The following is a 16,346-nucleotide window of genomic DNA, read 5'->3' as shown; positions in this document are numbered from 1 at the left end:
GCTTGGACTGGTGCCAGAACCACCCCACCATGGGTAGCTCATTCCTAAGGCTTCCCTGAAGAAATGAATCAGGGAACTATGAGAGTACACCCTTGCTGCCCCTGCCCCAGGAAGAGATCAACCTACAAATAATCTTTTTCACCCCCGGCAGATGTGTGTGAGTGTCTGTGTGTGTGTAAGTACTAGCAGCTGAAGCAGAGCAGGCAGAAAGTGCAAGTGCCTCTTGTGACAGTAGTGAGGATTTATGTGTCATCAAGGTGATTTGCCTGACAACACCTAGTTCTTGAGCTCAGTGCTCTCAGGTAGTACATGGGGCTGTCATCACTGAGAATGAAGCAATAATTTACGCTGTGAATAGTTCTGTGAAAGTCAATAGGAGAAGGAGATGCCATTCAGTACAAAAGCTGACAAAATCTGATTGGTAAGTACCAGACAGTACATTAAACTTCATATCTCTCTAAAGAGTGAGGAGGGAGAGAATTAGCTTCTATAATACAGAGACATGTTAAAGAAGACAGATGCCAAGTGAATACTTTATAAAACTTGTATGGTTTAGTGCATTTTCATAGTCATTACCCTGCCTTTTCTGTCTACCCTTCATCGTGACAGCTGCAGTGTCATAGACCTTAAATCAACAGAAAGCAGTGAAATATCTTACTCTGTTTGGTTGGCAAAGAGCTTCTGTTGAAGTCTGTGTTCTTCAGAGATGGCTTCCCCATCAGACCATCTGGCTTGACTATTCTGAGACTTGCATTTTTGTTTGCAAATTTGCTGACATCTCAGCAAAACCACACACCATGATTAGGAAATGAATTTAATTCTGGTACAGAATTTTTGTGGGTATCTCTGGAAGGAAAACAAACAAACATTGACAAAGGTATTAGTGGAGAGAAATAGAAAATGAAATCTTGATTGTAAAGCAGATATTGTGAGCAGTGATTTATATACAGAACACAAGACTTGGATGTAGGGGGAATGTGGTGCAGTAGTTTGCCAAAATTACTTGAAGCCTTATTTGGAAGCTTGATAAAGATGCATTTAAAAGGTGTGAAACGGTTTTGATACAGTCTGTGACTGGTTTGATAGCTTGTTCTACTGATGTTGGAAGCCAGCAAGGAGTTACAAATGGACTGTGGAAGGTTCTTGAGGAGCATATTGTTCAGAAAGCCATTTAAAGTTGAGAAATACTAAAGCAAATTATATTATAAGAAGTGGTTTTTGACTTTTGTTCTCAGAACAACACTAAAGTGGAAGGTTGCTCACCTGTCTGATGATGTCTGGACTTTAGCCATGTTAATATCTGTATTCCCTGAGACCACAAAATGCTAGTACTGATTCTGGGCCACCAAATCTTGGAGACTCCCAAATCTCTCCCAATTTATTTAGTAGAAGCTCATTCTTCTGATACCCACTGAATGCTGGAGAGGAAGAGTAATCCCAAAGTGCTGTTTTACTATTGGTTTAGTATTGTCTCTGTCTGGATTAAGGAAAAAACCTTTGTACTGTGTGGGTACTCTGAAGTTTATTAGCCAATTTCTTAGTGTGAAATTCATTAGTTTAGGAAGGAATATAAATCATCTGAGGTGAAAGAAAATTGATTTTTACACCACCTTTCACTTGTACTGTTACAGTATTATCTTCATTAGACTCTCAGAATATTTATAGGTATTCTAGAATGTTTAAAACTTGATATATGGATATACTTGCATGAGTTTCAGGCACTAGAGAATTCTATTGTGATTATGTTGTCATCAGGGTGACATTTTGCACACTTGTAAGGAAATGTTTGCTTTATTGTCATTTGTGCCCTAAATAGAAGGGTGCTGTCTGACACTGATGAAGTACTGATACACCTAGTGAGAAACGCCAGGCTTTTGGAACGATGCTCTAATGTTAAAGGTAAAATTTGTATACAGAGCAGTTTCACAAGTAAATTGGAAGTCACAAAAAGCATTAAGAGTCATGCAAGAATTGATAAACACTCTAATTGGGTGGGCATTTAGGCACTGTGTTCAAGCAAAGTTGCCTGCCACTGCAGAAAATCCCCAAGATTTCTCCCTGGCAGGGCACGTGTCATTATGCAAACTACTCCCACAACATACATGCTGACATGGCAAGATACTTTGCCATGAAGTAAAAGGACAACCTCCAGCAGACAACATATATTCAGAATTCACATTCCAAGACTTATTATCCTGTCCATTTGTAAGGTACATGTTTTAAAATATAACAACACCCCTCCTACCTAGTCTGTAGTTTTCTAGTTTACTCTTTTTCCTCAGAGACTGTCTAGGTGGCTTTGTCGATGCCTTCCCACAGTCATTTTAGCAATGATTTTCACTGTAGCCTTTGGATTTTGTAGCTCTTGCTGGTATTTAACAGCTATTAAACTGGATTTTCTTGTTGAAATATGTCTGAGAGAATTGGTAAGAAGAGTACTGCAGGTAGTTTTGCCTTTGGCTTTCTTCATTGAGAATTTTTATTGAATTGAAATGTTTTATTTTCAGTTTATTTAGCAGTGTAATGTCAGATGACCTGACTCCATCAGCCATATTCTCCTTTCGTGGTGGCTTAGTACACAAGAGGTGTATTTTTTTTGCATTGGAAGTACTGGCTGAGTAAATTCTGTAGAGTCTGAAAACAGCCATGTGTGTGTTCTGCAATCTGTAGCTGTTGCTTGCATATTAAGTCTGCCTTGGTGAGAATGATGGTGAATGATTTTTTTGAAGGCCTGGATCAGGGTGTGGTGGTGTTTGTTTGTTTGCTTGCTTTTTGTTGTGGGTTGTGTTTTTTTGAAGAACGGGTAGTGAACTTCCATTTAGATTGTTACTTTGTTTCCCAGAGGCATGAATTAGAGGTACCGTTAAGCTCAGAGAAACCAGTGTTTACTTATTTCTGGAACAGAGATCCTGTCTCACTTGCCATCTCTCATTCTGCTGAAAAATTCTGTCTCCACAGCTTCAGGCTGTTTGCAGGGTGCTGCTGCCACACCTTTCTTTACAGGGCTGATAAATGTGGTAGATTTAGAACGTGCAACTGAATGCTGTTTCTTAGAACGGCTTTTCTCTAAGCAATTAGAATGGAGATGCAGAAACATCTCCCACCTAGCTAGATTTTAAAAACTCCTGTAGTGTTTGAAAAGTAGAGGGTTTCAGAATAAGCTGTCACTGATACCCTGCACTGAAACTTTCCAAGTTTCAGTTTTGGTTCTTCCAGTTTTCTCCCCTCTAGGTCCAGATACACTGGGACCACAGGAGCTGCTCCCCCAGTGCTCAGCAGAAGCTCATGCAGATTTCTTCTGACAAATGCAGAACAGATCCTGATTTTTTTCCCCCCCTGTCATGCTTGTTATACAAAAGAAATATTGTAAAATAAGATGAAGATACAAGAAAATATAATTCAAAGTTACCAGTCTTACATATACAACATTTACCTTGAGTGCTGCAGAAGTGACTGGTTTGTCAGTGTTGTGTAATGGGATTTTTTCCCTCTCTTTTCCACTACTATGTTTGTAGTGAAGTTGTGCTTGAGACAGCTAGTTCTGTGTAAATTATCTCCTGTATCAGTATGGTAGGGGAGTAGTTCCAAAATGAATTTGCAATCGTTCCACACCTGTACCAACACTTAATGCTGCTAATGTTCACTGGTAGCCTGCCAGTGTGTGAGAAACAGATGCCCTCTAATTAATAGTCAAAGCTGATACCCTTCATGAATGGCAATGATTGAGGGAAAGCGATGTAAACAAGTTAATTTTCTCTCAGTTTTCAGCAATTGTACTGGGTTGGTTTTGTTGGTGGTTTTTTGTTTTGTTTTTGTATCTTGTCTCCACCCCTGTTTACCTGAAGTGTGCTATCTATGAGTCTGGAGTGCAGACATGCAAAACTCTTTTAGCACAGCAGTACACTATGCTGCAGTCAGCAGAAATGAAGTTCATTTGAAGAGCACAGGCTGACGTGGCAATTCCTCGTGTTTCTACCCCAAGATCTTTGGTCATTTCATGAAGTAGTTTTTTAAGAGAAATTCTTCTGTAGTAGCAAATAAGAAAATCTGACATCAGTTTTTCTTCAGTTTTGCTTGTTTTCATTTCAGAGTCTTGTAATCTTAGGATCTACCTTCTAATCACATGGGCACTGGCCTTCCGAACTCCGGTTTGAAAAATGAAGGCATATTTGAGTTTTTTCCCTGTCATTTTGTAAGCCTTTATTCACCTCTGACACTTGTTAGTGGAGCGCTACTATTTTTTCTTGCGCTTGAATAATAGCACATCATCTCTGCTTTGCTTCAGTGTTGCAAGGAAAATGAGCAAAGATGAAGCATGCTGCTGTCATACCATTAAAAGGGTATTTTGATTCCTAGGAAGTACAAGTGGTGCATTCCTTCTGCAATAAAAATGCTGGCTTGATTAAAAAATGTTTCCAACAAAGAAACAGCTAATTACATTGATAGCACATTAAGAGAATAAGTAACTCCAGTAAAGATACAACAATAAATCAAATAAAGTAATCAAAATAATTGGCGCATCTTTGAAAAGTAGGGCAACAAGTTGTTGGAGTATATTATTTATTTACTACCAACTTAATATCACAAGAGCAAACAGTAAGACAGGTAAAGTACATCAAAATATTAATTATATGGATTTATGCTATAGCTTATGATAAGTGCTTACTTATGGCTTCTCTTCAAGGGAATTGCTGATAGAAGTTAAAGCATAATATCTTGAATTATTCACAAGAAGCTGAATTATGATGGGTAGATCTAAGTGATACCCAGAAGGGCTTTGATATTCAAACAAGACAAAGACAGCACAAAGACTTTTTATCAATTCTCTGAAAGTTGTGGATATCAGATTTGAATCATTCTTTCCTGCACATATTTTTCAGGCTCCAAACTATTGTGCTGTAGTTTTGAAAAAAAGAAAATGGTTATATTTTGGCTTAGTAGGCTAGATCTTTATCTTGTTTTAAAATTAAAAAACCCAAAACAACTTCCAAAATGTTACAGGATAAGATTTAAAGGGAAGGTAAGATTTAACAAAACCAACCAACTAGTATCTGATGCTTTCAAGGTCATTGGTTTCAGTACCAAGACATTGCAATAGCCATTTTTAATTTGACTTGGTAAAATTCTGTTGGTGCTAGCATTATCTCATAGTTCTTTCTTAGTCCATTTGTAACCCCTATAAAAGGTGAAGACATTACACTGCATCCAGGCAGAATTTGGATATTCCACAGAAGGTTTGGTGACTCAGGCTGTGATTTGCTGCTTTTAGCCAGCATGACAGCTATTTTGAATCAGTTCTTGGTAGCATAATTTTTGTGTTGTAATTTAGATAATAATTTAACCATTGGAGTTGGTAAATACTGTAGGGCACTTGGTGACTCATCTGGAAGCTGTGACAGGTACCCAGCAAACAGCAGCTTTTGATGTGGTCACTTCCATGGCTCTGCCTCCCTGTTCCCACAGGAGGGGGTCAGTAGCTGAAGCAAGGGCATCTTCCCAGCACCACTGGATTAATTGCTCTTAGGTCCAGAAACCAAAGAACAACAGAGCAGCTTTTGAGGAAGATAAACTCATTTTGAGAAGATTCTGTCTTCTATAAGTTACTGGTACTGGGCAGTGCATTAAACAAACAAGAGTTGTGGCAGTAGTGATTGTTCTGATACTTGTATTGAAGCAGCATGGAGAGCAGTTTGGAGAAGCGTTGTGGTTTTAGAACAGTTTCAATGACCTCATCCTCAGTGTGAGCTCGCATTAGGGCACTTTCCTATCTGCATTACCTAAGGACAACTGCTAATGCGGGTTTTTTTTTCTTTGGAGATGATGAACAAAGCTGGTGAGAGGTTTGGAGAACAAGCCTTATGAGGAGAGGCTGAGGGAGCTGGGGTTGCTTAGCCTGGAGAAGAGGAGGCTCAGGGGAGACCTTATTGCTTTCTACAACTACCTGAAGGGAGGTTGTAGACAGGTGGGGGCTGTCTTCTCCCAGGCAACCAGCACCAGAACAAGAGGACACAGTCTCAAGCTGCGCCAGAGGAGGTTTAGACTGGATGTTAGGAAGAAATTCTTCATAGAGTTATTGGCCATTGGAATGTGCTGCCCGGGGAGGTGGTGGAGTCGCCGTCATTGGAGGTGTTTAGGAGGAGACTGGGTGGGGTGCTTGGTGCCATGGTTTAGTTGATTAGATGGTGTTGGATGATGGGTTGGACACGATGATCTTGAAGGTCTCTTCCAACCTGGTCTGGACTGGACTGGTCTGGTCTATCCTATCCTATCCTATCCTATCCTATCCTATCCTATCCTATCCTATCCTATCCTATCCTATCCTATCCTATCCTATCCTATCCTATCCTATCCTATCCTATCCTATTCTTTCCCATATGCTAAATCAAGAAATTTACAGAGAAGAGAACTACTGTTTTTCTTATGGGAGTAGAGAAGCTGTTGCTTCAGTTAAATATTTATTTTGAGAAGTGGAACTCCTGAGAAATGTAGCTTTAGCCAAGGAGAGAATAAGAATGTAGTGGTTTGTACTGTAATAATCATATCTGAGATTCAGACTGCATCCTCACCCCTTCCCCGTACTGAAAGTAGTTACATTTTTATTATGGCAGCATATTGTACAAACCAAATTGTGCTGTACTGTGATCCTTTGTAACTTGTGTCCAGCAAACCCTCTGCTCCTGAGCTACGTGGGCTGGTGGATGGAGTCAGGCAGTTCCAGGCAGGTAGAGCAGTAGGCTGTAAATGCTCGACCATCCATCCCTGTCTTTATGATGCAAAACACATAATTTGGCTTCTTGTAGTGCTGGTTGCCTTGATGTATAGGGATGTAAACGAAACAAAAAGGTGGGATTAAATGTGTGCATTCAGGATTGTTTTGAAAGGCAGTTCTCCGGGAAAAGGTGCAAACGTGCAGGGAAAATGCTGAAGTGTTAATAATGGGAGTTGTGTAAGGTTGCAGCCTGAAGAATCTGCACAAAGTGAGACTTGTCATTTTCAAAGGTAATATGGGGAGTAGGAAAAGAAATGGAATAATTTAAATATGAAAGGCAATGAAATGAAATGAATCAAAGTATGACTAACAAGGTGATTTAGTGAGATGTAGTTGAGCTGGATGCAATGTGATTTTAAAGGGGTAGATTCAGTAATAGAAATGTAGGTGTTCAAAGCAAAAAGAAAAGCAAAAGGTTCTAAGTGGAGGTAATGTTTAGTAACAGTATTTTCAGGGTAAAGAATATTAGTCATGTAATTATAATTTCATTAACTTCAAACTTCCTCCTACATACATAAATATTTACATTAAACACCCACCAAAAAAACAAAACAAAAGGAAGAAGTTGCCAGGTTGTTGTAATGTAAAAGAAACAGTAACAGGGAAAAATGACTAGACCATGACTTCAGTGTCACTGTAAAATAAACAGTTAATGTTTTGCTGTGAACTGAGCAATGGTGGATAAAAAAAAGAGGAGCAGGACTGAGAGATAAAATACTAAAAGGAAGTAAAAATGCTGCCTAGAAGCCTGTTCTGTGTGATGGGCAGAAAATTAATACAGTCTGTAGCTTTGGAAAGGCTCTTAGCAATTGCCACATGCTGGTGACCCAGTGTTGGTCCAGTGTTAGGGTAATACCTACTGAGGTTTTAGATCCATTCCAGCGATTTTAGCTTTCACAGCCCATGGGCTCAATACCTGCCACAAATGGTCTGAAGTTTGAGCAAAATCTTCCCTGCTTTAAAGGAGTGGATTTCTGTTTCAAAGGATTTGGCCCTTCAAAACCAAAATGGCTACCTTATTTGATGTGCTGCTGCATCTGTTTGTGGCTGCAGCCTTTGCCTTGTTATTCTGCCTACACTGTAATGTGTACCTCTTCACCCATATCGAAATATCAAATAATGTTTTGTTTTCTTAGCCCATTCTTTCACTCTGAAGTACTGTTGTTTATTTAAAAAAAAAAAAAAAAGAAGTCTTGATTCTTGTTGAGATTAAAAAAAAAACTGTTCAGAATGAGCTCTGCACTGAGAATTGGTATGCTGAGCCTGTCAGGCTGTGAATCTTTATTATTACTGAGCTTTATCCTTGGGTACATAGCTTGCAATTCAGCTTGAATATTAAGTGTCAGGCTCAAATGCACTGGTGAGAGATTTGCAGCAGCCAGCAGGTTCCTGTTCCAACCTTAGAAGCCTTTGACCTCTCTCTTCATTGATAAGTGGTCTTATTTCACATGTGTCAGCTTACTGGTGTGAAGCTCCTGATGCTGTGAGTGATGGAGAAGGTACCGGTACCTGCAGTTTGTGATTTCCCTAGTACACTAGGAAAGGTTACAGCTGAAGAGAAATGCATGTGGAACTGGTCATTCAGAAATGTGGAGGAAAACGTGTGATGCTTACAAATCCACTCCTTTTTCTACTTGGATGTTGCAAAGTACATCAACAAAAAACCAAACTGAACCACAGAGTTGGGTTGGGTTTTTTTTGTTTACAAATTGCAAATGTAGGGCAAATGGTCCTGCAAAGATTTGCTCTGGTTGCCTGGGCTGTAGGTTACAGCATTTTTGCTGGTGCTTTTTGGTGCTTTTTCCTACTGTGAAAATCACAACTTGATTTGCACAGGCAGAAATGTTTTATAGGGTGTTTCTTGGGGGGGGGAATACGCTGTTTTTCCTTGGCACAGCTATGGTTACGACTTGATTATTTTCTGACCAGAGGTGAGTGTTTGAACTACAGTGTGGTTCTCTATACAATGACTTTACCTTTTGCAGCCATCATCAGTTACACTCATTTTGAAACAACAACAGATAGTTCTTTCCAAAGTTCTCCTGTTTGATGTAAAATAAACCCTCAGTTCTTTAAAATCAGCTGTGATCCTTACACCTGCCATGACTAAACCTACAAGCATAGAAGATTTATTTTGCTGTTTGCCATGTTTTACCCTGAAGACTGGTGACTGTCAGTTAACCCATTGCACCCCACCTCCAGTGTGCCAAAGGAGGCTTGTATTTTGCATGGTGTCAATCAGAGAAGGGCAACAAAGTTGGTGAGTGGCTTGGAACACAAGCCCTATGAGGAGAGACTGAGGGAGCTGGGGTTGATTAGCCTGGAGAAGAGGAGACTCGGGGGTGACCTTACTGCTCTCTACAACTACCTTAAGGGAGGTTGTAGACAGGCAGGGGTTGGTCTCTTCTCCCAGCAACCAGCACCAGAACAAGAGGACACAGTCTCAGGCTGTGCATGGGGAGGTTTAGGCTGGAGGTTAGGAGGAAGTTCTACCCAGAGAGAGTGATTGCCCATTGGAATGGGCTGCCTGAGGAGGTGGTGGAGTCGCCATCACTGGAGGTGTTCAGGAGACTTGCTGGGGTGCTTGGTTGCATGGTTTAGTTGATTAGGTGGTGTTGGATGATAGGTTGGACATGATGATCTTGAAGGTATCTTCCAACCTGGTCTGGTCTATTCTATTCTATTCTATTCTATTCTATTCTATTCTATTCTATTCTATTCACATGGATCAGAAAATCTGGAGAGGCTACCCAAATTAGATTATTACTTCTTTCTTCCTTTCTACACCAAGAACATGCTTCAGTCAGTGCAATGTGCTGTACCGTCTAACTAGTTCTTCTATTGGTACTCATAACTACTGCATGGTGCTGCATTGCTTTGTGTGTTACATTTTCCTAGTCATGATAATAGATGTAGCATATAGATAAGCTGTTTCTGTAAGAACAATCATGTCATAGATCACAAAACACCCTTTTTTTTTTTCCTTCTGGTAACTCTGTTTTCCCTTCTCTTTATTTACATTAGATGGCATTTCTTAAGGAATGTCCAACATTTCATTAAAAAATAAAGGAAAAAAGAGGGGCAAATATTGTTCTTTTCTCTGCATCTGAAATGCCCTTAGAACTGCATTGCATAGGTGTGATTCATTTCTTGACCTGTGATTGATGAGAGAACCATTAGTTTAAAATGCAAAGTGAAAGCACAATGTTCTTCCTTTTTTAAAGAAAAGAAGCCTTGGTTTTTTGGCTTTGTCAGTATCAGGGCATTCAGTGCTGAAGGCTCACCACTGGAACTGATAGAAGGATTTCTCAGAGCTGCAGTTGATAGCAGTTAAGCCTTTTCCAAACTGCTTGGGTAGTTTTTTCTGCATCTCCTTCGAATGCCTTGTTCACTGGTGTCTGCCGTAAATGACCTTTTGTACTCTAGTGGGTCTATGAATGTGTGGCTGTGGTTAGGCTGGTGAGCCAGCTTGTTCAAGTTTGTGGAAGGGTCCTACCTGCTCAAGAACTTTGCTTGAACAGTCTCTAGTGCAGAATAGGGAGGAGAAACAAACAAATAGTGAAGAAAAGGGCTAAAGCTGTTACTTGTTAGTAACAGATTTGCTATGGGAGTAACATAAACGTGGTCCCTGGGACTCTGACACTTCCAGTCCTGAGTAGGGAGCTGGGTTTGCCAGGGTGGTAGGCTCATGTGTTTTTGGTGAGGTGTCTTTGCAGCCAGTTTGGAAAAATTCTCCTTTAAGGGATCTTTGAAAGCTGTTCAAGACCTTTAGATGATTAAACAAGCCTAAATACAATGTAGAGGATTGGTTTGTTGGGTTTTTTTGGTGGTCGATTTGTTGTTGTGTTGTGGTTTTTTGTTTGTTTGTTGGTTTGGTTTTTGTTTTGGTTTTTTTGAGTGGGGTTTGGTTGTTTTTTTCTGGAACTGCTTTTGAAAATATTTTAAAAGAATCCAGTTTTTATTGCTTTTTGTCAGTGTGTGCAACTTTCTTCATTAATCTTAAATAATTTTCCAACAAGGTTTATTTTTGTTCTTGTTGCACAGGCAGTCAATTTTACCTCTGTGTGTTTTTTACATTAGGAACAGATAAAGCCATGGCTGTGTGTTTGGTGTAGCAGCCTTATGTTACCAAGAGTGCCTTTAGATAGCCCGGGGGGGTGGTTGGGGCCCCATCCCTGGAGATATTCAAGGTGAGGCTCAACAAGGCTCTGGGCAGCCTGATCTAATGGATGATGCCCCTGCTTAGTGCCAAGGGTGTTGGACTAGATGACCTTTGGAGGTCACTTTCAACCCAGACCATTCTACAAACATAATTCTCATCATTCTGTTTTTACTGCAGTAATCCCTCTCCATTATCTGTCAACAACCAACCAACCAAAACCTCCCAAAAAACCCTCCCATGCACCCACCTAACAAAAAAACCCAACCCAAACCCCACCCACCCAGCAAAAAAAGCAAAATAAAAACAAAACAAAACCAGACACTCACATGTTCCAAAGCAAAACAAAGCCAACAACATTTACAGGATCTTTGATGTTACTGCCAGTATTAGAGATGTTTGTGTTGTTTTTCCCCTTTTTGATCTGTGACTTCTGGACGTCTGATAGGTGCAGTAATGCAATATATGTAATGACACTGCTCAGGCTTTTGGGCAGTTTCATCAGGTTTACTGTGGGAGAAGATACACATTTTGCTATTGTTTGTAGTAGCATGAAATGAAAGTAAGAGGTGTTCCAAGAAAGCAACAGAAATAAATTATATTAGGCCATGATAAAACCTGTGGTCATTCTTACAAAGAAATGTTTTGACAGCAATTGGTGGTATTTGTAATTGCAGCACTAGTGCTGCAGAGGGGCTTGGTAATTTGGCAAAGTGCAGACAGTTTGATGGCTTCTCTCAAAAACTTGAAGATATTGAAGACTTCACTCATCAGCCAAGCGTGCACACAGTCACAGTAACGGATGGAAGGTGGTTTTGGTGCATAGCAGTGGAAAAACATAAGTTGACTAAGTTGTGGAGCAGCAGTTCATTGGGACCGAGAGAGGATGGAGACAAGGTGACAATGTAGGACTAAAACTCACACAAGAAACAAAACTAAAAGGCAGACTGGAGAGAAGATGTCTTGTAGGTCTAGGAGTTAGCCCAGGAGTCAGGTTATCTATTACCCATGTCTGAGGCTGGAAATGGGTAAACCCATGGTATTGTTTAGGCCAGGGGCTAGAGCCTGAGAATTTACTTTTGTTTCCATTGTTGTGAGAAACCCTGTTCTGGCAGATATTCATTAAACCAGTCACATTCCAAAAAGATAATACTTGCTCAAGAATTCTGATTATAATTGATGATAAAAAAGGTGCAGCTAGAAATGCTCAGTAAATGGGTTCAGTCTGCCTCTTCCAAGGCTAATCAGTGCCATGAGTTCTCTTAAGTCGAGTGTGCTAGCGTAAATATCGAATATAGTTTATCACATTCCAGTTGCATTTCTTTTCTCCTTTCCTCTGATGTTCTGAGGATTGCCTTTTAGTGCCTACGAACATCTCCTTTTGACAGACAGTGCAAATTAAAAGATATGGCTAGGCAAAGGAAACTGGAACCCAAATATGCCCCCTGGGTTTTCATTTACAGTTAGAAGCTACAGACACAATTACTGCTGACAGAAATTCAGAAGCCAGTGGCAGAGTGCATGTGGCAGCAGACCCATGCCAGGCAGTAATTGGGAAGATTATTTTTAATCAGAGCATATCCTACAGCCCAAACATTAGAAATCTCTTGTAAGTCTGACAGGAAATTAAACTGAGACCAAACAAAAAAGGCTCAAAATAGAAGTAATATGGTTAGGAGTCTAATGATGGCAAAACTCACTGCTGTTGTGTTTGGCTGTTATCTAAAGGGAATGACTTTTAACTTGCAGCAACAGATATCATTGTTTAATTGCATTTTTAGAACAGAATTAAAATAAAAAGTAGCAGATTAGATAAATTTATACGTAGGATTTTGATGAAGGTGTGAAGCACTAAGTGTTAAGCCAGGCTTAGTAATGGATTAGTAGTAATTTTTTATTGTTGCTTTGGAGTTTTTATTTTGTTGGTTTGTTTGTTTGTTTTTCATCTAACATGATGCTTAAGGGGTCTGCTTCTATGCAAAAATCACATAATGGCTGGTATACTCTTGGGATGCCAAGGTGTGGTAACTGTTTATGAAGCCTAACTGGCCTGGGGCTGTGTTTGTCAGTGACCCTGCAGGATAACCTCTCCTTGTTTGGGCTGCCAGAGCTGACTGCCCTGAGGGAGAAGACACCAGGGTATTCTCGGTACTTGTTTATGCACCTAAAACTTTCACCTGAAAGCACAACTTTTCCATTTTTAAAGTGAATCTTGAAGAAATTATCTTCTTTGTCAGACTTATACATGCATGCTTAGCAGGACTTCTCTTTGACTCAACTTTTCCTTTTCTCAGAGAAAACAGACTGCTTTTTGGTTAGTGGAAATCCTCTCTTCACGTGTCATGCTTAGATTGCTGAATGACTTAAAGATTGGACAGTAACACTTTGTACTGGGTTAGGAACTGCCTGGAGGGCCGAGCCCAGAGAGTGCTGGTGAGTGGTGCCACATCCAGCTGACAGCCAGTCACTAGTGGTGTCCCCCAGGGATCTGTGCTGGTTCCCACCCTCTTTAATATCTTCATTGATGATCTGGATGAGGGGATTGAGTCAGTCATCAGCAAATTTGCAGATGACACCAAGTTAGGAGCAGATGTTGATCTGTTAGAGGGCAGAAGAGCTCTGCAGAGGGAGTTCGACCGACACAGTCTCAGGCTGCGCCACGGGAGGTTCAGGCTAGATGTTAGGAAAAAGTTCTATACAGAAAGAGTGATTGCCCATTGGAATGGGCTGCCTGGGGAGGTGGTGGAGTCGCCATCACTGGAGGTTTTCAGGAGGAGACTTGATGGGGTGCTTGGTGCCGTGGGTTAGTTGTTTGGGTGGTGTTGGATTGGTTGATGGGTTGGACGCGGTGATCTTGAAGGTCTCTTCCAACCTGGTTTATTCTATGACTGGACAGATGGGCAGAGTGCAACAGGATGGCATTCAACAAATCCAAGTGCTGGGTGCTGCACTTTGGCCACAACAACCCCATGCAGAGCTACAGGCTAGGGTCAGAGTGGCTGAGATCTGCCAAACAGAGAGGGACCTGGGGGTGCTGCTTGACAGCTGCCTAAACATGAGCCAGCAGTGTGCCCAGGTGGCCAAGAGGGCCAATGGCATCCTGGCCTGCATTAGGAATAGTGTGGCCAGCAGGAGCAGGGAAGTCATTGTGCCCCTGGACTCTGCATTGGTTAGGCCACACCTTGAGTCCTGTGTCCATTTCTGGGCCCCTCAGTTTAAGAAGGACATTGAGACACTTGAATGTGCCCAGAGAAGGGCAACAAGGCTGGGGGAGAGGCCTTGAGCACAGCCCTGTGAGGAGAGGCTGAGGGAGCTGGGGTTGCTTAGCCTGGAGAAGAGGAGGCTCAGGGGAGACCTTATTGCTGTCTACAACTCCCTGAAGGGTGGTTGTAGCCATGAGGGAGTTGGTTTCTTCTCTCTAGCAACCAGCACCAGAACAAGGGGACACAGTCCCAAGCTGTGTCAGGGGAAGTTTAGGCTGGAGGTGAGGAGAAAGTTCTTCACTGAGAGAGTCATTCACCATTGGAATGTGCTGCCCAGGGAGGTGGTGGAATCACCATCCCTGGAGGTATTCAAGAGGGGATTGGACGTGGCACTTGGTGCCATGGTCTAGTCATGAGGTCTGTGGTGAGAGGTTGGACTTGATGATCTTTGAGGTCTCTTCCAACCTTGGTGATTCTGTGATTATCTGCAGATTATGTGCATGTAGAGGTTCTCATGTGAGATGTCTTTTCCATAGTATTTGACCTGTATATGGTTTATTTTATTTCATAAACAAAAAAACCCTTGTGTCTTCATCTCAGAAACTGATTAACATGGGCCTTTTTGTTGGTAAGACAGTTGCAGCTCCTGCTAGGAGCTTCAGTTGTAGAGTTAGATCTTACTTTGATAGATGATCTCCTAGAGATGGTCCCTGTTTGCCTCTTGCACACAGAAATGAAAAATGCATGTAGGGAAAATCTGTTGTGAAAGACATGGCTGAGCTTGCTGTAACTTCTAAAATTCAATGAATAATTCCATAAAATATTGCATGTTACTAGCTGCTTATCAGTAGGGAAAAGTGTCATGACATAGAATGTTAACCTATTGTAATTGCCAACTATGGGCATGCATAATGTATTTTGGATTGCCCCTTTTGTTTATTTTCCCATCTTTTTTCTTTTGGAAAATTGCTCAAAGGTTTCCACTGAAAAAATACACAGCAAGCAAATCATAGTTGTGTGTTGCTGTTGAAACGGCAAACTGTACTGGGGAAAACTTTGAACTGTGGCACAGTAGTGACATGTCTGTTTCAGCAGTTAAGCTCATAATGCAAACATAGGGCTTAGGCTTCAAATAAATTGCAAACTGCCTGGAAGTTTTGACTGTCCATGGAATGATTACTCAATAAATAATAAAATCTTTGCTGGTATTTGTGAATCAATAAGCAGATTTTGCTGTTTGGCTTTGTACTGCAATAAAAATGGCATTATGACCCAATAACATATGCAACCCTTCTTTTGAAAGCCCAAATAGTGCATTATCAGTGTGGTGGTTTGTTACAATACTTTTAATCCTTAAAGTCTACCTTTAGCCTTCTGTGGGTGTGGGGCACAGATGTGATCTCCTCTGAATCTTGTCATTAACAGTACAAATGTGTTTTTCTTTTGTTAGGAAACTACACAGAAGCCCCATGCAAGTGGTACCTACTGTTTTCACGACCAGAGCCTTCTCTCAGTAAGTGCACTGATTGTTGTTGTTTGTTTTACTTTCCTTTAGAACTTGACTGAAATCTCTGTCGTGCTGCCATAACAAATACAGAAATAGTTTGGACTTCACAACTTGCCAGGCTGGTGCTTTTAGTCTTCAGTGAACAGTAACTTTCTAATGACGTGTTTAGAAAATAATCTCCCCCTTTTCTGGCCATGAGTTCAAGTGCTGTTCTCTTGTATAACCCTTCTAAACATTAGGGTTAGGTCATTGTTGGATTTGTTTTAGCTTTGATTGAGTCCATAGGAAAGAAATTACTTTATATATACACTAGTCATGGAGACTTTTTTCCCCTAGAACACCTTTGGATGTTTTGATCCTTCTTTTTTAAATGAACCCACGATGCCCAGATTTGAGCTTACTTCCTGTTATTCCCTAAGATTATAGGACATGAGGACAAGTATTTGTGGTGATTCATTTTTCACTTTTTTTCCTTCTTGGGAAGAGACTTTCACATCCAAACTGTTTGTTGCTCTTTCACACTTGGAATGCATCTTTTTCTTGTAAAGTTTTTTGTTTTAACACATACTTCACAAAAATATTGATTAAGCCCTTTTTAATCAGGATATAACTTTCTACGTAATAAATAAGGAAGTATCAGAAGAAACTAAGTGGTAGGTGTGATCTTTGGTAGTTCTCCAACAATTTTTAATAATCCTCTGCTTAAAA

At 40.7% G+C, this 16,346-nt stretch overlaps 1 protein-coding gene across 21 annotated transcripts in view; it reads left to right on the top strand.

Annotated features, from left to right (window-relative positions):
• The window catches only part of RBFOX1 (RNA binding fox-1 homolog 1), an 840,672-nt gene that overhangs the window by 123,426 nt on the left and 700,900 nt on the right, over positions 1-16,346 (top strand). For 18 of the 21 annotated variants that reach the window (XM_054180641.1, XM_054180669.1, XM_054180686.1 and 15 more), the window contains one exon: positions 15,582-15,644. The exons of the other annotated variants lie outside the window; for them this stretch is intronic. In XM_054180641.1, the coding sequence (XP_054036616.1) occupies positions 15,582-15,644 (63 nt within the window). Of the gene's footprint in view, positions 1-15,581; positions 15,645-16,346 lie in introns of those variants that run through there. 21 annotated transcript variants of the gene reach the window in all.

The sequence above is a fragment of the Dryobates pubescens genome, chromosome 4 (assembly GCF_014839835.1).
Source record: "Dryobates pubescens isolate bDryPub1 chromosome 4, bDryPub1.pri, whole genome shotgun sequence".
Taxonomy (NCBI): Eukaryota; Metazoa; Chordata; class Aves; order Piciformes; family Picidae; genus Dryobates; species Dryobates pubescens.
The sequence above is the reverse complement of the archived record's forward strand: the minus strand, read 5'-3'. Positions and strand labels throughout refer to the sequence as shown.